Source organism: Acipenser ruthenus, chromosome 9, assembly GCF_902713425.1.
Source record: "Acipenser ruthenus chromosome 9, fAciRut3.2 maternal haplotype, whole genome shotgun sequence".
In the NCBI taxonomy this organism is placed as follows: domain Eukaryota; kingdom Metazoa; phylum Chordata; class Actinopteri; order Acipenseriformes; family Acipenseridae; genus Acipenser; species Acipenser ruthenus.
This window is the reverse complement of record NC_081197.1, coordinates 41,654,112-41,681,860: the sequence shown is the minus strand read 5'-3', so window position 1 is coordinate 41,681,860 and position 27,749 is coordinate 41,654,112. Positions and strand designations below refer to the sequence as shown.

The window sequence follows — 27,749 nt, the reverse complement described above, 5'->3', positions numbered from 1 at the left end:
GTATAAAGGTCTATCACAAGGCCTGACCATAGGACCAACCTACCACCAACCTAGAATGTATTAAAATTTATAATACAGTATAAGCAGAGAACTACTTATGATACAAGTAAAATATACTGAAGTTTGAACAAGTGTTATCTGTATTCTTACCAGCGAGTGCATATTTTTATTGTTCATCAACTCTTTAGCAGTCACAAATGTTCTGTCCCTTCAGTGAACAGTTTAATCATGTTTCCCTGTATTTATAACATGAATCATCTTATCCTGCACTAGAATAATATTTTAATTATGGCACCATACTGTATAGCAAAATATAAAAAACAAACTGGCAATTTTTTTAAATTACTATTTTTTATTATTTTATGCATTACTAACATTATAAAGCACACAGTTATGATAGTTTTTGTTTTTGGTACTTTTTAAAAACCGCTATATATTGCCAGTAATAATTTGTTGATATTATAAGGTATTTCATGTTGCAAAGTGCATATATGAAATTACAATCATCTATTGACATAAACCGTAACACCGGGGGTTCGTTTTCGCATCTGTCGTTCCACTGCACACATTCCCCAATGTTATTTACAGTTGTGCAGGTTTTAACTTAATGGAAAATTTGGCCCCAAACACAGGAGGTTTTGCGTTTCGACAGCTGCATCTAGTGGTGAATGTGTGAACTTCACTTCAGGTAATACCATAGTCATGATACATCAGAAAGTCAATTTAACTCTAACAAATTGTAAGAATATATTGCCAAATGCCTTATATAGATAAGATGCAGCTTTTGTATTACACAGAGCATGACGAATTGTATACCTTATTTAGTGAAACAAACTAGGTGGTGTAAATGCACTATGCTGTGCCATGGGGATTATTTGTTTTTGTTTAAAAAAACACGTTTATTTAGTTTCCATCACTTTTACTATCTTGCCTGCACTAAGGGAGAAAGTAGTTTTAGGCTTTTACTGTGCTCTGAAATATTAGGTATATTTAATGTTTAAACAGGTCTGCGAAATATCAGTGAAATCTTAATTATAACCTAAAATTATGTATTATGGTATTATGTATAACCAAATACCAGGTCCTCGGTATTTAGAAGATGGATTATTTCAGGGGATTTAGTTTATTTAGTTTTGTGCTAGGGAGAAGGTTCCTGGTGCGTAACCTCCCAGCGGGACTAGCGCATGGAGTTTGCTCGCTTTGTTTATAGTTGTTTTTTGACTGTTTTGTTTTGTATTTTTGTTATTATTATTTGTTTATTTAACAAACTTACAGAGACTAGGGTGTGGGAACTATGCATCAGCTGCAGAGTCACTTACAATTACGTCTCACCCGAAAGACGGAGCACAAGGAGGTTAAGTGACTTGCTCAGGGTCACACAATGAGTCAGTGGCTGAGGTGGGATTTGAACCGGGGACCTCCTGGTTACAAACCCTTTTTTAACCACTGAACCACACAGCCTTTTGTAATTATGTATGTGCTTCCACACTGGGATACCATTGCTGTTACCCTAGTGGCGGCCACCTATCACTGCACCTGCTGCGTGTAATTTAATAGAACTTGATGACTGAGTGGCGTTTCAATGGCAAACCCTGTGTCTCACTCATTTCCCAGCGGATACCCACACAGTAACATAACCTGATACACAGACCTTAGCATTCCTGGTATGTTTAACTTTTGAGTTTTTACTGTAAAATGTTTCAGGTTGGTTTTATAAGCAGACTACAAACTTCAAAAAACAAAACAACAACAAAAAAAATATTTTCAACCTAGGTAACATTTTATTAATGAAAACTTGCAGAAACAAAGACAGCTTTTTTTACACAACAACTCCTATTTTTGAAAATCAGTCGCAGAATTACTGTTCAAACTAAGAGCCTATGTCTAGAATCAAGAGACTGCTCAGAATGTATTTGTTTACCTATAATAGATATAATATATTTTATTGTGCGCTGAAATGTCTACAGTGAAATTCTTAATGATTTTTTTTGTTTGTTTTTATTTTCCCTATTACCCCAACTTGGTTTGAATTGTCGTCGTATATTATATATCAAAGAAAAAACACCTTAAAAATCAGTACTACATTCAATGTAACTCTAATTGCCGCTACTAACTACCCAGTATTCCGGAGGAAGCGCTCCTCCCCCTCCAGAGTCCCACAAACCCTTTCGGCACTGCCCAGCAGATGACGTGTCGGGATTGAGAAGTAGGATGCAGTAGGTAGCATATAAGCCGTCCAGCGTAATAACAGCGTTTATTTCTTAATAGTTACATTTTTAAAAATTTACATACATAGTGTTAGTCTAAATTTAACACAATTTGATTGAAAAACAACCCCACAAAAACATGTTTGTTTTTTGTGATGCCCGTTGCACCCTGAGGGTTTTTCTGCTGCTAACGAGCACCCTCCGCTCAGCTTCAACTTTCTATCTTCCGGGTTTAGCTCCTGTCAGTTTCTGCGAGAAAAATCAAGCTGGGAAAGACCAAGAAGTACAGGACTGCCGGGTAATTATCCTCGAATATGTTGGGGCCTACTCATAAAAATGTTGACCAAAGTGCTTTCATTATATATTGGTTTTTGTATCCTGATTATTGCAAGGCTCCGGGGCCCTGGCCCGGCTGTATTCATCATCCCAGTGTGAGTAACAAAGCATTGAAAGTCAAAACACCAGTATTACTATTAGTTTGTTTATCGTTCTTTTTTGTTCAAGTGTTAGGTGGTTCTGGTTATTCAATTTTAATATTAAAGGCCACTACCTATTGTGCAGAATTTTCCAGATGCGGCAGCTTGGCCAAATCCAAAACCTCATTCTCACTTGTGACGACTAACTAAACTGTTTACATTTTAAATCTGTTGGAACTACACTTGTATTACTGTAGTGTACTGTACCTTTCAACAGAAATATTCGGACCCACATAAAGAATACAGTAACGTACAGTATACGTGTAACCCTTATTCTGGGTCAAGATAGTGTTAATTGAATTGCCTTTTCAGGAATCCATGTCGGACATGCTTATCCAGTTACTACTTACTACTGCATATAACTCATGTGGATGGTTCTGGAGAACCAAAAGGTCACTAAACGTCACCAGTCATTTCTGGTTATAGTTTAACTCTGATAGATCACAATAAAATACAAGTGTGTTGACAGTGACACCTGTGAATTTAATCACACCCCGCTGCAGTTCAATGTTTGATTTCATGCTCCATTAATTTGGAGCACGGAGTTAAAAATTCGTTCATGTTTGGTAGATAACCTGAAAACATGGAAACGAGAGTTTTGGCTGACGGGAGAAGCCCTTAAATCTCCTGTACATCTCTACTGTGTTTTTTTTAATTTATTTTTTTACTTTGGGGAGTGCATTTTTACCCCCATTGTGCATACATCGTGTACCCATTGATGTAAAATTTGAGTAATGGGCCAGCTTTGAAAACAGTACAAGTTAACAAGACATGGTCTGTTTATTTTGTTTGCAGTTACATATGTTGTGGTTGATTCAAAGCTATAAGTGAGTTTGTATCAACATGTCTAGGTCACTGTACATAGAGATGTACAGGGGATTGAAGTACTTCTCCTGTCAGCCAGAACACTTGTGTCAATCCTTTACTGTAGTTCGAGCTACACGTTACATTAACATCAACAGGCCCCCTTTATTGCAATTATAACACGAACATTTAAGAAAAACAAAAAAAAAAAAAAACGGAAATATTACTGGTTAGCTAATTTGATATTTGCATTTGCATTAATGTTGTGGTCGTTTTGAACATCTTAATCCAGGTTCTCTTACAATATTAGTAAATTTATTACTAATAGTAATTCAATATATAGCTAATTTAAGCAGTGACCAAGCCAAGGATATGTGTTTTCATCCTTCTGGCTTAATTTGACCTTTTTTTGTCAGATGCATGCTTTAAACAAAGATTTAAAAAAACAAAAAGTGATAGTGAGAGGTGTAAAATCAGACAGGGATGTACTTAGTGGGGTACCAAGGGTCTGTACTTGGACCCGTACTGTTCATGATTTATATTAATGACCTCGACCAAGATACACATTGCAAGACTGTTATATTTGCAGATGATACCAAACCTAGTTAATTGGGCAAACGTGGCAAATAAATGCTTTGTTATGAAATGTAAAGTATTTATAGTGGCCGTAATAATCCAGGTTATAAGTATACAATTAACGGGATGGAAATAGGGGACGAGGACTTTGAAAAGGATCTTGGGGGTTATAGTGGAGTCATCATTAAAAGTATCTCGCCAATGCGATGAAGCAATTAAAAAGGCAAATATAACGTTAGGCTATATTGCAAAAAGTGTGGAATGCTAAGAATATACAATGCCCTAGTTAGACCCCACCTAGAATATTGTGTGCAGTTTTGGTCACCTCACTACAAAAAAAGGCTGATTGCACTCAAAGGTGCAGAGAAGGGAAACTAGGCTGATCCCAGGACTTAATGGCATGAGCTATGAAGACGGGTTTAAATAATTAAATCTTTTCAGCCTAGAAAAATTAAGGGATAGAGGGGACTTGATTTGAAGTCTATAAAATCATAAATAGTGTAAAGTTAACCCAAGACACTACCTTATTTTAGCATAAAGAGAACAAGAGGGCATACATGGAAACTGAGTAAATAGAAGTTTAGAAGAGACGGTAGGAAGCACTTTTTTACACAGTTATAAATGCACGGTATAGCCTACCAATTGCAGTTGAAGTAGTAGAATCTAAAACACTGGAAGCATTTAAAAAAATGATTAGATTTTGTGCTTTTATATTAGTCCCCACCCCCCACCCCGTAGGGGAAAATGGCATGCTAACAAGGGACAAGCCTTGATGGGCCAAATTGCCTTTTCTCATTCCCAAACTTTTCTTATCATCTTATGATATTAACATATTGTTTTTGTATCTTTTCAGTCTGAAATTGAGCTGTTTGTGAACAGACTGGATTCAGTGGAGTCTGTACTGCCCTATGAGTACACAGTGTAAGTACCTGTCCTTTTATGAAATATGGGAGGGATCAAATGCTTCAGGGTGCTTGGACACCTCTGTAGACAACAGTTTTATTCATGATTTTCCCTGGCAAGCACGTGTTGTCAGCACGGTTGTGATTGGTTAATCCACCGACGGTACCGTGTGGCAGCCAGAAAAAAAATCGCTCTGGATTTGATTTGAGCTGTACCGCTCAGCTGACCTGTCCAACACCATATGAAAGCAGTGGCAGCGATACAGGCAGCAAAATCCCTTGTGTGCTGCGCCACGCCACGCCTGTCTGTCCCGGGCTTAAGACTTCTTTTGTTTGACTTCGCTTTTAAATGCAATGTATATTTAACTTTGTTTTGGGGTGGCCTTGGTCATGAAATATGCTATATATGTAAGTGAACTGTTGTCATCTAAATTTAAAGCTCAGTGACATTTATTTATATATATTTATAATCTTTTGACCCTAATTGGGCCTAAATTGTTTAAACATTTTACTAGTATTTCTGAGTAGATTATTGGCTTATCCTGTATGTTTTACCTCTATACGTTATAACGGTACCTAATTACTTTTTTACGTTGCCTGGTTACCAGAAATTGGGAGCAATCAATAATGTGTAGAGTTTGAAATCTGCATTACCAAATTAAATTATAAAAGACCAGAAAAAAAGGTCTTCCACACAAGAGAATTGGTATTTTGGTACATATTGGCTGCCACAAGGGGTACCATATAAACAACTCTCCCTTGTTTTTAAGACAAGGGAAACTAGAATGCTAATGACAGGGTTACAAATAAAAATATACAAACATTTCCAGATAGCTTAGTTTATTAGAAGATACTAGTAAATACTTACATAAACAGAATAATGGTTATGATCGAAAAGGTTTTGGGAAATTGAAAGTGACGACCCAGCATGAAATGTGCGTGTAAAGTCACTTCTAAAAAAAAAAAGTGTCCTTTTTGTTTGTTGAAATAGGGGGGTGGGGGTGGAAGTGCTGAATTGAATGGAGTACAAAAATACATTGAATTCAACTGAGAATGGCTGGTGTATGACGTTAGTTTAATTTTGTTTTTGATTATCCAGGTTTGATTTCTGCGCGCAAAAGTCTGAGAAGCGTCCATCTGAAAATCTTGGGCAGGTTTTATTTGGGGAGAGAATTGAACCATCACCATATAAGGTTTGCATTATAAATTGTTTAAGTTTATAACAGCATGAAATAAGCACCATGCACATTTCTATTTGTGTTATGTTCAACATCTCTCTTTCTTCAATAGGTAACTTTTTTTTTTCCCCCTACAGTTTGAATTTAAAAAGGAAGAACAATGTAAACATGTTTGTACCAAAACATATGACACAAGAAAAACAGAAGAGAGGCAAAAATTAGAATTTTTAAAGAAGGGCATGCTTCTTAATTATCAGCATCATTGGTGAGTATTTTACTTTTTACTTTTAAACTAATACTTTTACATTTAAAAAAGTTAGGAGGTGGGGGGTCTTTTGAATGAATCTAAACTTTTAGTTACTTATTTTAAATCATGAAAAACAGTGGTGGTATTTACATGAAACTGTGTAATGACAATTTTACATCCTGTGAATATAAATGAAGCCTTGTTCTCAGGAACCACTTCATTATTTTTATTTTTCAAAATTTGGCTTGTCTAATGCAGGAAGTTTCTTATGACTGAGGGTGTTGTGTGTTGGTGACCGTGACATTGACCTCCTAACCTAATAGGACTGCCATATTGAGGTCATGTGACTTTATTATCTGGGGTATAGTGACAATGCTTTGAGTTATTGTCTTAATGTTTGTTACACAGTTGTTTTCTATGAGTTCCTCAATTAAAGTTCATTATGTTTAAACATTGAACCTTTTTGTAACAAAAAGGCTTCATGACAAGTCCTCTGTTAGAGCACTGTTACTTTTTTTTATGACTACAGCATTCACGTAGTTAAGATTACACATGTACAACATCTCTTTATATAGAAAAGACTTGAAATAAGTAATGAATTAATAACCTTACGCTCTGCACATCCTACTGTATACACACTACAGCTGACCTCTTGACCCTACTTACTTGACATATCTATGAAAATTGTTTAACCCTTTGCGGTCCATTTATTCAGAGCCTGTTAGGCGCGTCAGGTCCAATTTATTTTCACACGCTTTTTATTTTACACATGCTGTTTAAAAGTAATTTTTTATTCATAGTAAAACAGGTTTAAAAGGCACTGCATATCAACAGGACACTCGGTACTCCATCTCCAGCTCCGCCCCACCCCTTTTTCGCTGTATTTAACATATCTCTTCATAGTTGTGCATAATGATAAATCATCTGATCACTCGTTATATCACCAAACTCCTCAATAATGCTATCCAAGTCATTATTTTATTACTAGAACATCTCAAAAAGCTTGGCAAATGTCTGTGATATTCTTTGAACGCTGGATGCGGAAGCAGCTATGTTGTTTGTTTGTGTCCGTGTTATGTCTGTGGTGAAGGGACTATGTGTATTGCTCAGATCCGCCTCCCCCCTTTTTTTTTGGCTTCTACTGGTCTCACTCGGCCATTGACAGGTTTTCTCGGCTTCTTCCGGATAAAAAATGACTAGAGACCTGTGCTTGACGTCTTTTTGATGATGTCGGACAGGGTCCGACATCGGACCGGAAAGGAATAATTAAAGGTCCGACATAGGACCGCAAAGGGTTAACAAAGTGTTTAAAATCTAAACTATTGACATCCTCTAAAGGTTTAAAATCTAAACCTCTAGTCATATACAGTAAATGATAGACATGTTCAGATACTGCCTTTACAGTTGATACACAGCTGTGTTCTGCGTCCCATTACTGCTGTTGTCCAGTAAACATTAAACCTCTGACCATATCAATGATGCAAGGTTTTTTTCAAATACCCATTATATTTCATTTTAACACATTATTCCATCAGATGCAGTATGCCACAAAACACATACTTTATCTTTTTTTTAATGATACTAACACCTGTAATGGGTCTTTATATCCTAAACTACAATGTTAGTATTCATGTGATTAAATTGTTTGTGTAACAAGAATACAATACAAAAACAGTATCTGGCAATGTTTGACATAAGTGACATTGTGTAAGCAACATTTCAAGCTTTCTAACTTGTCTGCTCAAGAGGTTTATGGATCAACAGCCATTTAATTGTACCAATAATTTACCAATACATTATTTTGGTGACTATTCAGCAATTTGGGTATTCTTGTGTACAGTGATTTATTATTATTTGTTTATTTAGCAGACGCCTTTATCCAAGGCGACTTACAGAGACTAGGGTGCGTGAACTATGCATCAGCTGCAGAGTCACTTACAATTACGTCTCACCCGAAAGACGGAGCACAAGGAGGTTAAGTGACTTGCTTAGGGTCACACAATGAGTCTGTGGCTGAGGTGGGATTTGAACCGGGGACCTCCTGGTTACAAGCCCTTTTCTTTAACCACTGGACCACACAGCCTCCTTGATGAAGGCCTTATCCTTAAAGCATCAGCTCTAATGAAGTGAAATTCCTTCATGGTATATTTTTCAGATTGACATTGTCTGTCAAGATGAGATCTGAACTCTGCCTTGAGATAAAGCAGGTCTCCAGATCTCAATTTGTGCACAGCAGGGGGATGAGTGGTTGTTTTCCAGGGAAGCCGGAGCCAGCTGGCTTCCCACAGATTCCCACAACAAGTGCTGGCTGCTGGCCCTAGGAACTGGCTGGCTGTAAGCTTGCAGCTAATCTTGTGACAACCAAGGGTCACCTTATGAACTATACGTGAATCAGAAAAATATGTAGTTATTGCAAATGTGAGTATGATTCTTGATATTTAATATTAAACAGTTTTTGAAGTACAAAATAGGTCCAGATTATTATTATTCTTTTTTTTTTAATTTTTTTTATTTACATCTCTCCGTTGAGAATCAGTTGCCTCAGAATTTCTCCCAAACCAAACTACCTGCCAAGCAACATATCTGCACGTGGGTTGTCTCTCTCACCTTGGTAAAACTAATGTTAATTTCTCTGCTTTTGCAGGATTGTTGATAATATGCCAGTGACATGGTGCTATGATGTAGAAGATGGACAGAAGTTCTGCAATCCTGGTTTTCCTATTGGTTGTTACGTCACTGAGGATGGTCGTCCGAAAGATGCTTGTGTTGTCAATGTCAGTAATATTAAGATAATTTCAGACCCCTTTCTATTGCTACTTTCTATTATTGTTTTTAAAAGATGTGTCTTAATAACATGAGTTGATGTTTCCCCAGCTGGAAATGCATATCACCAGAAACATACAGAGGTGTGCCACACTTTATGTAGTTTTAAATATAGCTAGAGAACTGCTTATTCAGTGAAGATGAAACTTTGTTGGAACATTCTTTAGCAAAAGTTATTTATGGCTGGTTTTACATAACCTAACACTACCTTATCTACAGTAACATTAGATATTTCAAGATTAGTGCTAATCAGTCTTTGAAATCAGCTGTGACAGTATCAGAATCTGCCTAGATACCTGTCCCATCTCTCTAAGCATGTATGTCACCCTTACATTTTTACTTGTATCTAGAGAACCACTTCTCCAGTTGTGCTAAAACGCCTCTCTGTCCTTTCATCCATAGATAGATCATGTTTTTCCATATGGAGGATGTAGTTTATGGAGATCTGCTTTTTTATGATTCTGGTGGCTCCAATGTTTTATGGTGGGAGATGTATGTTACCAACATACTTGTTTCAACAGTATTTGTTCTCCTGAATATTAGTTTTTGTCATTTTAATAAACATCTATACAGCTATTACCAAAAGTTTGTATCACCTAGAATTTTAGGATTGAGACATTAAGTAAAAATAATAATAATAAAAAAACCCCCATATGAACATCATTTAGATCTTTTATTTAACATGTAATCAAAGAAACTACAACATGATAATGCAAAAGTCTACGGGCAGTCATAATTGTAGAAAAATAGTCTTCTGTATCGTATGAACGTTTTGGTTTTGACCCAACCGTATTCCAGATGCTGCAGAAGTAGTGAATCATCCCTGAGATGCTCTTCTTAGGGTCGGTATTATTGTCATTGCTTGCGCCCCGGCACCTCTTTCTTTACAAATTAAGCACTACGTGCATGTGTTAGGTCTTGTCAGTGTTTCAGATTGCATGAGAACAGTCTGTTGATTGACAGGTTTGAAACCTGCGCAATTTTATGCTGTGTGAAAGGGTATTTTACACACTCGTTAAAACGTTTCAGAGATGGCACAATAGCACTGTGTGAAAATGGTGTTGGACACGTTATTTAGGCTAATGCTCAAGTAGAGAGTAATAATAATAATTATTAATATTATTATTATTTTTATTTATTTATTTATTGGCAGATGCCCCTATCCAGATGACGTACAGTTGTTATAAAATATCACATTACAGAGCAATTATAAGATACAATTAAGTCAGTAGTAAATAGGAGCGAATTCAAATAAGAGAAAATAAAACAAATTATAGTAAATATTTGCTTATAAGAGTAAATTTCCTTTAAGAGCAAGTTCTGTTTTGGTAAGACTGATACTAGTGGTCTATTTTGGTGGACAGTAATGCATTACTTTTCAGTAGATATGTTGGTGTTAAGCTGAGAATGAATACAAACAAATAAGAATAAAGGCCCTATTCATAAAGCTGTATCCAATGAGAGTTCATTACAGAATGTTTTTCAAAGGTTTATTCTGATGAATTCAATAACATTTTATATTTATTAAACTGTTTCTAGAATCTACCCTAGGGTAGCTGATGAAGTTTCAGTACTGGAAATGTACTGGTCTGCTGTTTTGAGTAGAGTTATATTTTCTATATTACTTGAGTTGTCTGCAGTTGTAAAATTAGTTATCTTTATAACAGGTCTGCAGTGCTGAAATACATATGAACCCGTTTTATATCACCTCGCTTAATATCATACCCTGTTTATTATCAAGATTTTTCAAAAAACACTCTCCATGCACCGTAGTTCTTTTGAGAAATTACATCTCTTAATATCTCACAAACCCATTTATTGCCACGTTTTGTGCAGCCTGTCAAATGCTGTGTGGCTGGGCTTTAAGTAACCACAGGATGTAATTCATTTCTGACGCAACGAACAACCAATAATCATCTCTAAACTGACATCTTGTGCAGCCTGTCAAATGCTGCATGGGCGGTCTTAATGGGATACAGTTCAGTTACAAAACACCAACGTCTCCAAATTTCTTTAACAGCACACAAAAAACACCCAACACTTAATTGATAGCTCTCATTAGTCGACAATTCATGCCTTTTTTTAGATAATGACACAGACTGTTTCATTCCAGTTAATGATACAAAGCATTTGTCCTGTAGGAAACTATATCCATTTGTTTAAATGTAAAGAGCGACTGAATGTACAGTATTAAAACACTGCTCTTTAATTCACTGTTGGTTCTCTCTCTTTTTTTTTTTTTCTCTCTTGCACCCATAATGTGATGTCATAGGCAAACATGAAACCCGGTTTATATCATGACCCACTTTATATCACAAATTATGCTTACACAGCAATCATGATACAAAGCGGGTTCATCTGTAGTTAGAGATTTGTGAATAATTCAGAACTTGTGTTTTGTTTGTTTGTTTTTGCAGTCTGAATTTAATGACAAAGATACATTTTACATCTTCAACCATGTTGATATCACCATTTTTTACCACGTGGTAGAACACGAAGCAGCAGGTTCAAGACTGGTGGCTGCTAAAATGGAACCTAAAAGGTAATTAATGCTATTGCATGAAACTGGTATTAAATCTGGACATTTTGCTGGTATCTGTTAAATTAATCTGGCATCCAAGTTGAAAAAAATGAATTGTAATCCAACATGCACCTTTTAATTATTTAGAAAATATTACAGCTATTGAATTAAAAAGAAAGGACCAATTCATTGTATGATTAGTGTGGAAGAGTGATTTATGTTTATGCTTAATGTATATTAACTAGACTTTCAGCAGGCCTGTCTAATCTTACCATGTTTGCTTCAAAATAATTTGTGGCCAGGAGTAACAGGATGTAGATTTTAGTTCGACATCTGTTGTGCATGGACATGGCTTCCTATTTTTATAGTCCTCTAATCAGATGTATTCAGAGTTCAGCTGCAATGAAAGTGCATGACAAGAACATAAACTATCAGTATTTTAATTCAGATTCAAGAAGGAAGTTAAAACTTCTAAACTCTCTCTTTCTATCTCTCTCTCTCTCTCTAGATATATATCTAGATATATATCCTGAATAATGGGTGTTTATCTAATTTTCTTATTCAGTACAAAAATGAATAGGAATTGTCAGTATATTTCTAATCGTGTTTTCTTTTTTCATAGCTTTAAGCACACTCATATAGACAACCCTGATTGTTCAGGTGTTCCTATGGACTTAAGCAATAAATTTGCAGTTGGAGAAGTCAAAATTGCGTATACCTATTCTGTGTATTTTAAAGTAAGTAGAGTACATTTCTTGTCTTGTATAACATGTTTAAATATAACATTTCAAAACAGGGTGTCCTGTACTGTTTATTTGTGGTCACTGCCTAGAGGAGTTAGTCATGGTGATCCTATAGGAATTTTAGCTCGTTAAACATGAACCAAGAGACGCACGGAACTTTGGGGCAGTTAATTCATACTTACCAACACAGGTGGCAGGCAGTTTTCTAGTTAAAATAAATGTATAGCTAACAGGGATGTGCTTTTGGTAATTTTTTATGAATGTTTAAATGCTTTGCAATGTCAGCATTTAAACCATATCTACACACACACACACAGTTTTATATTACTTGCTGATACTGACAGCCCTGGTTAGTATTTTCTAAGCAAATAAACCCTAAATAAGCAAATAACGTTTAAACATCGCAAAGACTTAAAAAAAAAAAAAAAAACACACGTACACATCAAAGTATATATTATATGTTGTAATTAACGTTGCTAGTGAAGATATAACTATATTATTATTATGCCCTTATCCAGGGTGACTTACAATTGAGATGCTTGGTCTACCTGTTTGAAGTGTCTCTCAGAGGTCCTTTTACTTTAGTGCAGTAGTTCCAACTTACAAATAAAAATTGTACTAAATATAAACGGCCGTTCGGCCCAAAAGCTTACAGAGCAATTGCAAGTGAAAAAACCTTCCACCTATGGGAAGATCTAGGGGAATGGGGTCCACGAGTCTCTGGCAACTTTTTCTTCCTTTGAAAGTTTTGTATGAACAGCTGCAGCACGATTTTATTCAAGTTTACCAGCCTCGCTGTTATTGTTTTCATGGCACAGTATTGGGATAATCTTACATTGATTTAAAAACTGCTGCATTCACGATTCACATGCACTGTCCTCATAGGGGAGAATGTGATATTTGTCATGTGAACGGTTATATGTCTAGCATATTAAATGTTTTACCACTTCTTTGGAGTTTATACGTTTTAAACGTTTAAAATTCCCATCCCTAATAGCTAAATGTAAGTTTTATAAAGCAATATTTTAACTTGGGCAAATAGTTTTAGCTTTTTACCCATTTTCAGATTAATGAGATAAAACTTGCTTTTCAAATGCTTCACTTATTTTGTTCATACTTTTAGTATGTATAGTAGTAATAAGTATGAGTACTACCACAATCATATAATTATGCAATGAATACATTTTTTTCAAAGGATATTTATCTTATTTTGAATTAATTAAAACTATTTTGTGTTTCCTTAGGAAGATAAAAATATTCGTTGGGCATCAAGGTGGGATTACATTTTGGAGTCCATGCCTCACACCAACATTCAGTGGTTCAGGTAACAATTTGTGTGACTTAAAGAGAAATGTGTGTAGACTGTTGTAAAAAAATTGTTAACTTTCTGTTTACTGTTTATCCTACCTACAAACAGCATCATGAATTCCTTGGTGATAGTTCTGTTCCTTTCTGGTATGGTGGCCATGATCATGCTTAGGACTCTTCACAAGGATATCGCAAGATATAACCAGATGGACTCGATAGTAAGTGAAATTAAAAAATTAAAAATCCTGAACAAGATTCAGTATTTATATTGCTGTCTGTGTAAAAAAAAAAAAAAATATATATATATATATATATATATATATATATATATATATATATATATATATATATATATATATATATACTGTATATATATATATATATATATATACTGTATATAAAAAAAAAATTGGAAACAAAATCATTATTAAATTTGTGAAGGGTTCTTCTAAATAAAAATAGAAGGCATAAATGACACAGTATTTCACAAGACGTTTAATTGCAAATACACTGTTTTATCAGGATCTTGCTTTTTCACAATCCATACAAATTTGAAATGAATACAAAAGAAATCTATACATAACTTAGATACAAAATCAAGTCTACTTTTTCATTAAATTTATAGTTCACACAGAGGTGTAAATGTTTAATCTATTAAACACAGATTTACAGCCTAAATTAATATTTTACCATATAGCCTATATTCTAGGGAACTCTGTGATTATGGACCCGTTTGGCAGTTTTTTTTAAATTGTATTATTTTTATGTTCCATGTTTCTGGTGATACACGTTATTCAGATTACTGTCTAGTTTTTAAGGCCATTGTCATATCAGTATAATTAGAGCATTTAATTTTAGCTGTTTTATTTACATGGCACAGACTAATTATTTCAACAGCTCTCTGCCAAGCAAACGGACCGACAGTTAGCATTATTGGAGTTAGCCATTAAGCTGAAGGCTGACTGATATTTCAGGGCTGGTTGAGGTATTTGAAGTATATTAAAAGTAATTGGTTCCACAGCCACAGTGATATTTGGAAAATCTTTGTCCCATTTTCCAGGAGGATGCTCAAGAGGAATTTGGTTGGAAGCTTGTTCACGGGGATGTCTTCAGACCACCGAGGAAGGGAATGCTGCTGTCTGTTTTCCTCGGGTCCGGCACACAGATCTTCATTATGACATTTGTCACTCTGTGTACGTAACGTCCTCAGTCGTTTTGAGTCCTTGTTTTGTATTTTCCTAGGCTGAATGGTTGTTTAAAAATGAGTACTAGACAAATGTTTTAATATTGAAATACACTGAACATTAATTGTGTAGTGCAGGGTATCTGTTATTATAAAATATAATTTTGCATAGTTTGAGCTCAGCTTGGTTTTTCAGTCCTCTTACCAAACTGCACATGATGATCTCTTACACAATACACACTGGGCCCTATTTAGTAAATATTTGCGCAGGCGCTTCTGCTCGGCGATAGCGTACGAAAACGTGATTTAGAAATCGGGTCTCGTGTGGGCTAACGTAGTGGCATAAAATGTACCCTTAGTGCTACAGGCAAACTGTGATCTCCACATGTCTCCTTCCAGGTCAGCCTGAAGCAGTTGGCAGATGTCAGTGATTGTTTGTCTGAGGTAAAATTGCTGGATACATTGTGTGTCAGACTGGCTCATGACTTCTAAACATTTGGGGACGTCTCCTCCTCTCTCTCTCTCCTCTCTCTCTCTCTCTCTCTTTGTCTGGCCAAGTAGAACACACTCCATATTTCTTTTTATTTATCTTTTTCTCTCTTATCTCAGTCAGTTTGCCCACACGTGCGCCTGATTCTGGTGCGCTAACTGTCTGCAAAAGTGTTTTGCGATTGCCTTAGGGGTTTGCGAACGTTGCTAAATATCGCCCACTATGTAAACATATAAAATAGCACAGTGAATTGCAGTTTAAATAAAAAATACATATATATGTATATATGTATATATGTATGTGTGTGTGTATATATGTATATATGTATATGTGTGTGTATAATATATATATATATATATATATATATATATATATATATATATATATATATATATATATATATATATATAATGTGTGTACGTATGTATATGTATACGTGTATATATGTATGTGTGTATATGTAGAAATACTATACATATTTTATATTCTGATTTGAATATTCATAAAGCATAGGATTTTCTATGTGAATTCATGTATGTACATTGTATTTGAGCAGGTGCAGGAGAAATTATTTTAGGGTCTAGATATGTTTTAAACAGCTTGCTTCTCAAAACATGAGCAAAAACATTTTAGCAACTTTAGCTAGGTAATATGGTAAAGGATGTTGTGGTTTTTTTTTTTTTTTTTTTTTTAATGTGTTTTGTAATATTTACAAGGATGTTTGTATGTGTTTTTAAACCCTGCAGTTTTTGCATGCCTGGGATTCTTATCACCTGCTAACAGAGGAGCCCTGATGACATGCGCTATGGTTCTATGGGTTCTGCTGGGAACTCCAGCAGGTTATGTTGCTGCCAGATTCTACAAGTGTAAGTAGAGGTTATACATACTGACAAGGGCTCGGCTCATTAGTCAAATTATCATCAGCATCTGACAGCTGTACAGTAATGACTTCTGGTTCTGCTCTTAGCCACATTACTGTGTTGATTTAAGTAGTTAAACCAGGTTAAGACCACTTCTCTTAAATGCAACTTAAATAGTAATGCCTACTTAATTGTACTACATATTTAAAATGCAGTATAGCCAGTTAAGTATGTTATTAAATAATTGAAAATATCACTTCCATCTACTTGAGAAGTCACACTTTGAAACAGTTTCAGATGAGTCAATAGGTTCTTGCTCTGACTAGGTACCATAAATACTACTAAAGGGCTTGACATAAAACTGAAGTTCTCTGCCTTTATGAAGTACCTGCTCGCAATATTCTGATAACCAGAGATGACATGCACTCATACTAATGGTGTTTAAATAATAACACTTTTATGTGCTCTACTTATTAATGCTTAACGTCCTTAGATAACTTAATGGTTGCTGACGAGTAAGGGAAACCGCAATTTTTTTACAATATTCTTAAGAAATAATAAAAATAAAAAAAAATTCATAATTTCTATTTCGTACAAAAAAAATCATATTAAAGAAACTGTACAGCTCTGCTGTGTGTCTGCGTGTACTATTCGCCATGCACATAGTGCTGTGCAGTGATTGTCATGTGACGATATGCAATCTAGGTGGGAAATTAAAATACTTCACACTGTTAACAAAGGCTGAAAATGTGTCTGCAGCAGATCACATAGAGCAGTATCCAGCAGGAGTTTTACACAGTGATGGAGGTAAGCTCTTGTTCTGTCTATCCTGCAACATTACTGTAGATCACTACCAAAAGTCGTCTGTTGACAGGCATTTAGATTCACCGAAAAGAGAAAGGCGGAAATCCAGAGCAGTACTGCGACTGCTTTACTTGCAAAGGATCAAACGGTGACTTATTTTCCAAAAGTCCACTTATTACATTTTGACCTGACCAGACGTATGTTTTGCAATATTAACGGATACAAATTTGATAAATACATCTGGTCCAGTGTATTTAGACTGGACCTGTTTAAATTATTATTATTATTATTATTATTATTATTATTATTATTATTATTTATTTCTTAGCAGACGCCCTTATCCAGGGCGACTTACAATTTAACACAGTGTATCAACTTTCTTTTAAAACAGCCTTTGGTGGTGAAAAATGGAAAACAAATGTACTTCTAACAGCCTTCTTATGCCCTGGGTGAGTACATATTAAAACTAAAAGGACACTTGTCATTGAAATGTAGTGATATAAAGACACTCCCTATTACTTTAATTTCATATAAAAATGCACAGCTTTTAATTCCTATTGAATTTCAGCATAGTTTAAATGTGCTGTGTAAAGTATAAAACATGGTGATACTGACAGCCCTGGTTAGTATTTTCTAAGCAAATAAACCCTAAATAAGCAAATAACGTTTAAACATCGCAAAGACTTTAAAAACAAACAAACAAAAAAAAAAACACACATACACATCAAAGTATGTATTATATGTTGTAATTAAAGTTGCTAGTGAAGATATAACTTATTATTATTATTATTATTATTATTAGCAGATGCCCTTATCCAGGGTGACTTACAATTGTCACATTATTTTTACATACAATTACCCATTTGTACAGTTTGGGTTTTTACTGGAGCAATCTAGGTAAAGTACCTTGCTCAAGGGTACAGCAGCAGTGCCCCCCACCTGGGATTGAACCCACGACCCTCCGGTCAGGAGTCCAGAGCCCTAACAACTACTCCACACTGCTGCCCCTTTTTAGCTTTTAATGAATGTTTATACTCAAAAGGTGCTTTAGTGTTAATGTGCATTTGATGGTGCAGAATCAACAAATACATGGTTGCGCAACCTGTAATTTGTATAAACAATGCTAATAGATTTGTTTTTCACAAAATACATTTCTTTCTAATGTTCTCAATCTTCAAAATGAAAATCGTAGTCCTGTAGAAATTATAAGATAATAGGTTATTTTTCTAATAAATTATGCAAAAAAAATGCTATATTGGGAATCTGTGAGAATTCTTAACAAAATATTACCTTCATGAATTATTTAATTTTGGTTTAAACATTTATAAATCAAGAGCAAAGGATAGCATTTTAGGTGATTGATTCATAATTTGTAGTTCATTCGTTATTTCTTTGCTTGAATAAGTGTTCTGTGTGTTCATACTAAAACTGTTTTCTTTGTTTCATTTCTAGAATTGTTTTTGCTGATTTCTTTGTTATGAACCTCATTTTATGGGGAGAGGGTTCTTCTGCCGCAATTCCATTTGGCACTTTGGTTGCTATTTTGGCACTCTGGTTTTGCATATCCGTACCACTGACCTTCCTTGGTGCTTACTTTGGCTTTAAGAAGAATGTAAGTACCCTTATATTACTGTTTTAAAATAAATGCTGACACATTTGCTTATTCCATTTTAAGTAAGGCCCTGTGAAAATCGCAATTTCAAGGTCTGCGTGGAAATCGTGAAATTAGCCCAATACCGCTATTTTCACAATTCTTAAGAAATACAAATAATTTCATATTTTATTTGTATTTCACACCAAAAAAATCAAATTAACAAAACTGTACAGCTCTGCTATATGCCTGCGTGTAATATTCGCCATGCACACAGTGCTGTGCAGTGATTGTCGTGACACTATATGCAATCTAAGCGGGAAATTAAAATACTTCACACTGTTAACAAAGGCTGAAAATGTGTCTGCAGCAGATCACATAGAGCAGTATCCAGCAGGAGTTTTACACAGTGATGGAGGTAAGCTCTTGTTCTGTCTATCCTGTAACATTACTGTAGATCACTACCAAAAGTCGTCTGTTGACAGGCATTTAGATTCACCGAAAAGAGAAAGGCGGAAATCCAGAGCAGTACTGCGACTGCTTTACTTGCAAAGGATCAAACGGTGACTTATTTTCCAAAAGTCCACTTATTACATTTTGACCTGACCAGACGTTTGTTTGCACAAATATCCCTTTTGAAAAATTGGACAACCAAAAGTTACGGAAATTCTTCAGACAGAGTATCAAATGGTGGAGTGATTCCTTCATCAGCCCAGCTGAGACGTGAATACTTACCTAAAGTTGCTAAGTATCACAAGCAGGAGATTATGGAATTGGTAAAACATTCTGGTTGTTTGTCAGTGGTCACACTGACCAGTCGACAGATACACAAAATCAGTATGAGTTACACATTTTGTTTTGCAAGACCTAAATGGTGAACATGAACCTAACTTACTAGAACTGAAAGCTGTCCTTGCAGATACACTTTACCTACAGGCTATTAATTACAACACCATTTCACAAGCTATTGTAAAGTGCTTGAGTAACTTTGATGTTAATTTTCCGCGAAATACGATACTTTACCCGTGACAATGCGTGAATTTTAAAGAACATTTCCGCGATTTTCACAGGGCCTTAATTATAAGTAATACTTATTATATTTTTTGTGGTTTTAATGTTGGATTTGAATGTTACTCCTAATTTTTATTTTTATTTTTTTTAAGGCCATTGAGCATCCTGTTCGCACTAACCAGATACCTCGCCAAATTCCAGAGCAATCCTTCTACACTAAAGCGCTACCTGGAATCATCATGGGAGGAATTCTTCCTTTTGGATGCATCTTCATCCAGCTTTTCTTCATTCTCAACAGCATTTGGTCAGTTTACATGCATTATCACTCTCCTCTTCCATAGTTTAGTGCTTTTTTCATTCTTCTAAAACAATATTAATGCATAGACAGGGTTTGTATGCTAATCTGGAAAAATGCCAAACTGATTTCCAGGGCTTGAAAATGCTTGAAAAACCATGTCTCCGTGTGACAGGGTGCTTGTGTCACGTGTGGGTAGCCGCTGCTTAGGCAAGAGAAGGTGGAGTTGAAACGCTAGCATAGGTGTGCATGATTTATTAAACCACACAGAAAGTAAATAAACAAAGGAGTCATGTGACGTTACCAGCGATGGTAACGCACAGAGGGACACATACAGCAAGCTGTACAAAAGGCAAAATAACAGTACAAAAACTACAATTAAAAGGTGACACACAGGGGGAGCGCTAGCCTCATAAAACAAGACGTCCCGCTCCAGGAACCGGCTACACTACGTAACCCTCGCTATACATTACTTGGGATCACTATCCCCTAAACTAACCTACTTATGAGCCGGTATCCATATGACGACTCCTGCTTCTTCATAAGGCCTTGGCTGGGCACTGCCCTCACAAGCACCGCTTGCAGTTTCAGGGTTGCGTAGCTGTGGTACTTGCAGAGCGGACTCTCTCCTCCTGAGTATACTCAACTCCCCTCTGTAGCATGGTGTTGCAGTCGCCCACACTGATCCCCACCGGATGTTTTTATGCTGACGGACACTCAGTTGAGACCCGCCCACCTGCTGATTGAGGACCGCCACAGCAAATCACTCGCTGCCCTTCCCCTCAACCAAGCCTAGCAGGCAGCAAGTCTCAATTGAGCGCCTGTCTGTAAACAATCATTTTAAATCACACACATTAACTCCCACTTGTGCAGGTCAATCGCCCTGCCACACTCCATTATGAAAGTCTTGAAAGTCTGGAATGTCCTGATAACTCAAGCAATCCTATCCAGTCAGTGCACTGGTATATGTCACATGACTACAAAGGGTAAAATGGACACTACAACAGCCAAAATATACATTTATATTGAAGGCTATGATTGTTTAAACAAAGTTACAAACTGGAATTACAAGCTACTGTACTCTGCTCACCATGATTCACATTTTATTATCTTGTTAGCTTTATTAAATCGTTAACGTTCTTTCCCAACCCAGAAAAAAAAAAAATCAAATACAATAGTTATTATCACTGACTCTGATTTTTTTTTTTTTTTTTTTTTTTTTTAATGGCTTCTGTAGGCCCTATGGTGTGTGTGTATAAACATAGCATGTTAACATCGCTTTTTTCATTTCTTCAATGTGATTAATAAAATGTACCGGTAATTGTATTTTAAATGTATGGTGCTTGCTTGTAACTTACAGTACCGAGTGCAGCAACAGTCTCGGGTCCAAACCATCAGCCGAGTGTAGATGTACTATTTACATCCTCGCTATATGGCCTTCATTATACAATTAAATACTGATTTAAAAAAAAAACAAAAAAAAAAAACTCTTACCTGCTGCTGATGTTGGCTCGTACAGCTCAATGCAACCGGCACCACAAAGCACTTGTAATTCTACTTTTATTCACAATCTCATTGCTATTATTATTATTATTATTATTATTATTATTATTATTATTATTATTATTATTAGTAGTGGTAGTAGTGACATACTGTAATAAAGAAAATCAAAGAATAAAAACAGTACTAATATTAATAATTTAGCTAATGCCTTTATCCAAGTTGACTTCCTTAACTTACTCCAGCTGCTTATATTGTTCGTTTTGGATTGTCCTTTTACCATAGAGAGCAAAAGACTTAGTATTTGACTTGTATGTTTAATATACGACACTTGCACATTTTAATGTATAATGTGTGCACATTTGGTATTTCATTTTTGTTATTTTTCACCTCCCATACTGTTCAGCATTTAACAGAGGGTATAAAGAAGTTTGGATCAGAATCCAATATCATCCCTTACAAAAAAAGTAGTATACTACAAGTATACTTGTGCCAAAATGGTCTGGTTTTAGTATACCTTTGGTACCATTATCCTATCCTATTTTGAAACAAGTATACTTGCAGTATACAACGTTTTATATTCTCTTTGTAAATAATGCTACGTAGTTCTCAAATATTGGACATTTCTTAGATTGTATCTTCCTTCTCTTTTGCATACCTGGATTGTCTCTTGCTAGATATGCACCTCCAGATTCTGACAAGTACTTTTTGAAAACCAGGTGCAACTTCTGCTCTGGATCAAAAAGCTATAATGCTCTCCAGTTGCCCGCCTATGTGGATAACTATCAAAAAACTAGTAGAATCTAACTAAAACATAACGCACACTGTTTACGCCGCCCCGGTATTGGTTCTTAACACTACATTCCTCTGCATACTTCACATAGTAACAAGCCGTATACAGTAGGCTACTAACTGCCTTGGCGCAAGAAAAAGTAGATCACGTTCAAAGTCTGAAACACGCAATGGGTAACTTTTGATTTTTAGATTACGTTCAACGAAATATGTTTGAAAAATGTTTTTTTTTTTTTTTCTTCTACTGAAATGGTCAGTGTGATTGACTACTAAATACCTATTAACTATTGTATTACAAGTATATTTTTTGTTACGTGTAACATTTTACAAATGTACAAGTCTTACACAATTGTTACATTATACATTTTATTTACAGCTGCTAACTTAGCACTGTGTACAAATTATATACCGTGAAATATATTTGTTTGATACATTTTAATTTAGCATGTCCTTGGTAAACAACATTTTCCTAGTGTTACGCGACATCAGTTGTAATATAGTACTATTAGCAAAACATTATTTTATGTCATTGGTTGCAGTAGTTCTTATACGGTCTCATTTATTTACTGTGATCCAGTACCAGCTCGCACACCCTTTTCAGGAAGCCTGTATATTTCAGTTATTACAGTTTTAGTGGGATCTCCTGCTTTCATCTCAGCGACAGGGCCTGTGGTCCCATGTATGTTGCGCATTCACAGGAAATGCGCCAAATTTTAAAAACGAATCATAGATGCATTCCACGCACCCCTCTTCGTCATCCTCAGAAATATGTAAATAGTTGTGCGTTTACACTTTGAAAACTATGGTATATCTAATTCATATTGTTTTTCTTTATTATTATTATTTATTTCTTAGCAGACGCCCTTATCCAGGGCGACTTACAATTGTTACATTATTTTTACATACAATTACCCATTTATACAGTTGGGTTTTTACTGGAGCAATCTAGGTAAAGTACCTTGCTCAAGGGTACAACAGCAGTGTCCCCCACTGGGGATTGAACCCACAACCCTCCGGTCACACACTTTTCTGTTCTTGTGTAGCAGTCTACGTTATCAAGTTTTATACAGTGTACAGTTTAATCTTTTTTTTTTTTTTTAATCTGTGTTCCAGGTCCCATCAAATGTATTACATGTTTGGATTTTTATTCCTGGTCTTTATCATTCTTGTAATCACATGCTCTGAGGCCACAGTTCTGCTGTGTTACTTCCATCTTTGTGCAGAGGTAAGTTTAAAATCTATCTCGAATACAAGGCTGTACCAGTAATGCATTCATCAGTTGTAATATGCTTACAAGAATACTTTTCTTAAAAAGAGAAGGTTCATTTATGTTTTTTTTAAATTAATATAATATAGAAGATCAATTGTACCTCTTTGTAGTGTAATCCTAATAGAAAAAAAAAGTTAATTTTCAAAAATCTTTCAGCTTGTTGTTTTTTTTTTTAATCGATTCTTATTCTGGAGCAATATATGGAATGCATAGTATAGTATTTGTGCAAAAGTACTAGTTATCTATGTTACATTTGAATATACGTCTTACATTCACTTTTGTTCTTGCAGGACTATCACTGGCAGTGGCGTTCGTTCCTCACAAGTGGATTTACTGCTGTGTATTTCCTAGTATACGCAATACATTACTTCTTTTCTAAACTCCAAATTACAGGATTAGCCAGTACAATGTTATATCTTGGATATACATTGATAATGACTTTGATCTTCTTCCTTTTTACAGGTATGTGTGTTTTTTACTCCTCTTCCTAACATGCATGCATACATGTCACCTGTGATGGCATTCTAATCCCTGAAAACACAATTTCACAATCAAGTTCACTAGTTTTGCAATTACAGCCTTTTTCGCACACGATACATGGTCAGAACTGGGCACCACTGCCTCTTTAGGAAGTTCAGCAACATGATACAAGGACTGGGATGTACTTTTCATTTTAAGTAGGGTGTGTTTTGCTGCAGTAAGCCAAGATGAAAAGAATCAGTCTGGCTGTCAAAATCATGTGTGTTTTTTTTTATTTGTTTTGTATTTTTATATAACCTCCTTTTTAAAAGTAATTCTACAAAATTACAAATAACTATATATAAGGGATATATTTTCATTCCACACAGATGACCGTAATTAACCACAAATATGTTTTAGTATCTACTTGAACAGTACCTACACATTTAAATGTTTTATTTCTAGGTTGTCCAATATGTTATTCTTATTCATATCTTCCACAGCTACAGCTTGTTGTACATATTGTAGGATTCAGAGTGAGGTTGATTGGTTCACCTTGTTAGCGTTTTCTTTTTTTTTTTTTTAGTAATCCTGGGAGTATTAAAGATGACCTGTACAATTGGGTACCTTCACATCATTGTTAGCATTTTCACTACAGGACAAAAGTCAAGGGAGGGGTCAGAAACAAATGTATTGTGTACACACCAGATAATTAAATAGTGCTGCCTTATATGCATTATTATAATCTATTGCTGTGACCCAGGAATTAGATAACTTTTAGTTATATTAACTATTGAAAAGTGTTACACAGACACCAAATGACACAATTCCAGTATGTAATGGGGGGAGGGGGAGGGGGAGGGGGGCAATCACTGCTATTAATGCATTTTCCTACCAAGCTAAGATACCTGAGCGTCTCTATATACCAAGAAAACATCTGAATTTTCTGAGCTTAACCGAACAAGTGACCCTGTCGCATGCAATATATGTCTTGAGGCACGGATCCACTATTGCACAAAGGCAGTGATACACTGTATGTCAAAAAGAGGCCAGAAACGAAAAGTCCACAATTCCTGTATCAAAAAATACTTTGCCAGTGCTTCCTCATCTGTTAAAAACAGAGTGATTTTGAAAGTTTGCATCGGAGGGTTTTTGACGGTGCCCTGCTGCTATGTCAGAGCAGCACATGCTGTAGGCACTGGCATCCCTATTGCATTCCAGGTCATTGGTCAGACACAGCAGGGAGACTGCCGCAAGCTTCATGACAAATCTCTGATTCACAGCTGGGTCTGTAACAAGGTATCATGGTAAATGAGTCGGTAAAACATCACTGGTTTGAAGAGCGTGAAAAATTGTCATGATATCGTTTGTAATTCCTAATCTGAATTACTGGTTAGCTTGTCTCAGTATGAAGGTTTATTACATTATTGTGCACTTTTTAATGATATTCTAATGGACTGAAATGCTGCTAAAATAGGAAAGCTGTAATTAATTATTTTCGGCTTTAGGTGTTGTATCATTGATATATGATAATCCATGACATTGACTACAGTTAAACCATTGTGCTCTTCCATATTTTAGAGGTTTGGGCAGTAATAGACCCATGGATATTTTTTCATCTGTCTACTGTGCTCTATTTTTAATTTGTTTGCAAAGGTTTGAATAGAGATTAAGACTCTACTGTAATTATATATATATATATATATATATATTACAGTAGAGTCTTAATCCTCAATATTTAGCTAAATTTACAAGTGATCACAGACTCCACTCTCAAACATACCATGTGGTTTCTATTTCATTTTTATAATTGTTTTTTTTGTGTGTGTGTTTTCACAGGAACTATTGGTTTTGTTGCATGCTTCTGGTTTGTGACCAAAATATACAGTGTGGTGAAAGTGGACTAGATGACCACAAGAGACTTTTTCTGCAACTTGGGATCCTGTTTGCTGAAGAACATGGTGTACACTACAAAAAGTCTGAGGTTTCAATTTTAAAACAAACAGACAATACAAAATAACCTTTGGAAATCTCTCAAATGAGAATATAAATTTGGTTTGTGAATTAGTTTTACTTTAGAAATGTAGTAAACTCAGATCATCTTAATATTTCTTAAATTACTAACTGAGATGCAGTCAACAAGAAGATACATTTGTAAATATTGGTATTTACCTTTTGCTATTATGGAATTTATTTACAGTATTTCTGGGTTGCTGTTGCAATGCTTAGCTAACATCTATCAGTGAAACTTACTGTAAGGTAAACATTGTAAATAACATTTTCTAGCATTAATGGAAGGGGTATGATGTGTGTGAAGGAAACCTCAAATCTCAGGTTAGGGAGGTCTAAAATGTATACAACGTTTAATTGCATCTGTGTTTTTTGTTCTTGTATAGGTAATGGCTTTGTCTAAATTGTTAAGCATTTCATCTTTGTGTATATGGTTCCAATGATGTTTCTTTGTCTTTCCATTCTTTGTGCCTCTGGGTACAGGTATGTTGATTTGTAAATTTATTATAATAAACATTGCACAAATGATCAAAACTTTCAACTATAGTGTGTTTCAGATTTCTTTATTGTGGTGATTGGAATGTATTCAAATATTGTAGCCTGATTTTATTGAAGAAGTAAAGTGTAGTTCCAACAGTGGTCAGTAGAGTCTTCTACTAATCCTGCACAACAGTGATTTTATTTTATTTATTTTTTTTGGGGGGGGGGGGGGGGGTTACAGTTTACCAAGATGAAAATGTAACTTAACAGGACAAGGAAAGAACACAAAGCTGACCATTTAATAAATATACATTTTTGTGTTTATTTGTATGTAAAGAATCTGCACAGCTTAAAAAAAAAAAAGTTTTGAATGCCACCATTTCACAACAAATACAGTGGCATTTGTTTGATTGAATTAACGTGACTTGTAATGTGCCCATGTGCCATCACCTTTTCCTTTTACTGATGAGATTAATTTGGTTCAGATAAAAAAAAAAAAAAAAAAGTTGAATAGGGAGACAAGTGAGTCTTACTATAAATACTATGAGTTTCCTGTGTCAAATGAGTCTTACTATGAGTTTCATGTGTCAAATGAGTCTTACTATGAATACTATGAGTTTCATGTGTCAAATGAGTCTTACTATGAATACTATGAGTTTCATGTGTCAAATGAGTCTTACTATGAATACTATGAGTTTCATGTGTCAAATGAGTCTTACTATGAATACTATGAGTTTCCTGTGTCAAATGAGTCTTACTATGAATAGTATGAGTTTCATGTGTCAAATGAGTCTTACTATGAATAGTATGAGTTTCATGTGTCAAATGAGTCTTACTATGAATACTATGAGTTTCATGTGTCAAATGAGTCTTACTATGAATACTATGAGTTTCATGTGTCAAATGAGTCTTACTATGAGTTTCCTGTGTCAAATGAGTCTTACTATGAATAGTATGAGTTTCCTATGTCAAATGCATGTTCTTGTCCACACCAGTTTGGACCTATTCATTTCAGACACATTTACTACAATGCTATTTAACCTTTAACCCCCTCATAGCCCCTTATAACTACTCTAATAATGTAAAATGGAATAACAATTCGAAACTTTGTTTTGTGTGTCTCTTTATTTAATAACTTGTTTTAAATTAGCTTAATGATAGTTTCACACTTTTTTCATAAAATAAACAGTCTACTCCAGTTGAGCATTGAAGTGCTCAT

General features: G+C 35.2%; 1 protein-coding gene across 1 annotated transcript; it reads left to right on the top strand.

The window, feature by feature from the left end:
* Window positions 1-2,118: 2,118 nt before the first annotated feature.
* Window positions 2,119-26,591, top strand: LOC117405989 (transmembrane 9 superfamily member 2). The gene is made up of 17 exons (XM_059029999.1): window positions 2,119-2,505; window positions 4,917-4,984; window positions 6,065-6,158; window positions 6,281-6,408; window positions 9,035-9,164; window positions 11,631-11,755; window positions 12,357-12,471; window positions 13,722-13,801; window positions 13,895-14,003; window positions 14,846-14,978; window positions 16,205-16,324; window positions 17,514-17,571; window positions 18,575-18,734; window positions 19,877-20,028; window positions 23,425-23,536; window positions 23,872-24,043; window positions 25,880-26,591. Exons 1-17 carry the CDS (start codon window positions 2,347-2,349, stop codon window positions 25,945-25,947), a joined length of 1,983 nt encoding a protein of 660 aa, XP_058885982.1. The 5' UTR covers window positions 2,119-2,346; the 3' UTR covers window positions 25,948-26,591.
* The last annotated feature ends 1,158 nt before the right edge of the window (window positions 26,592-27,749 follow it).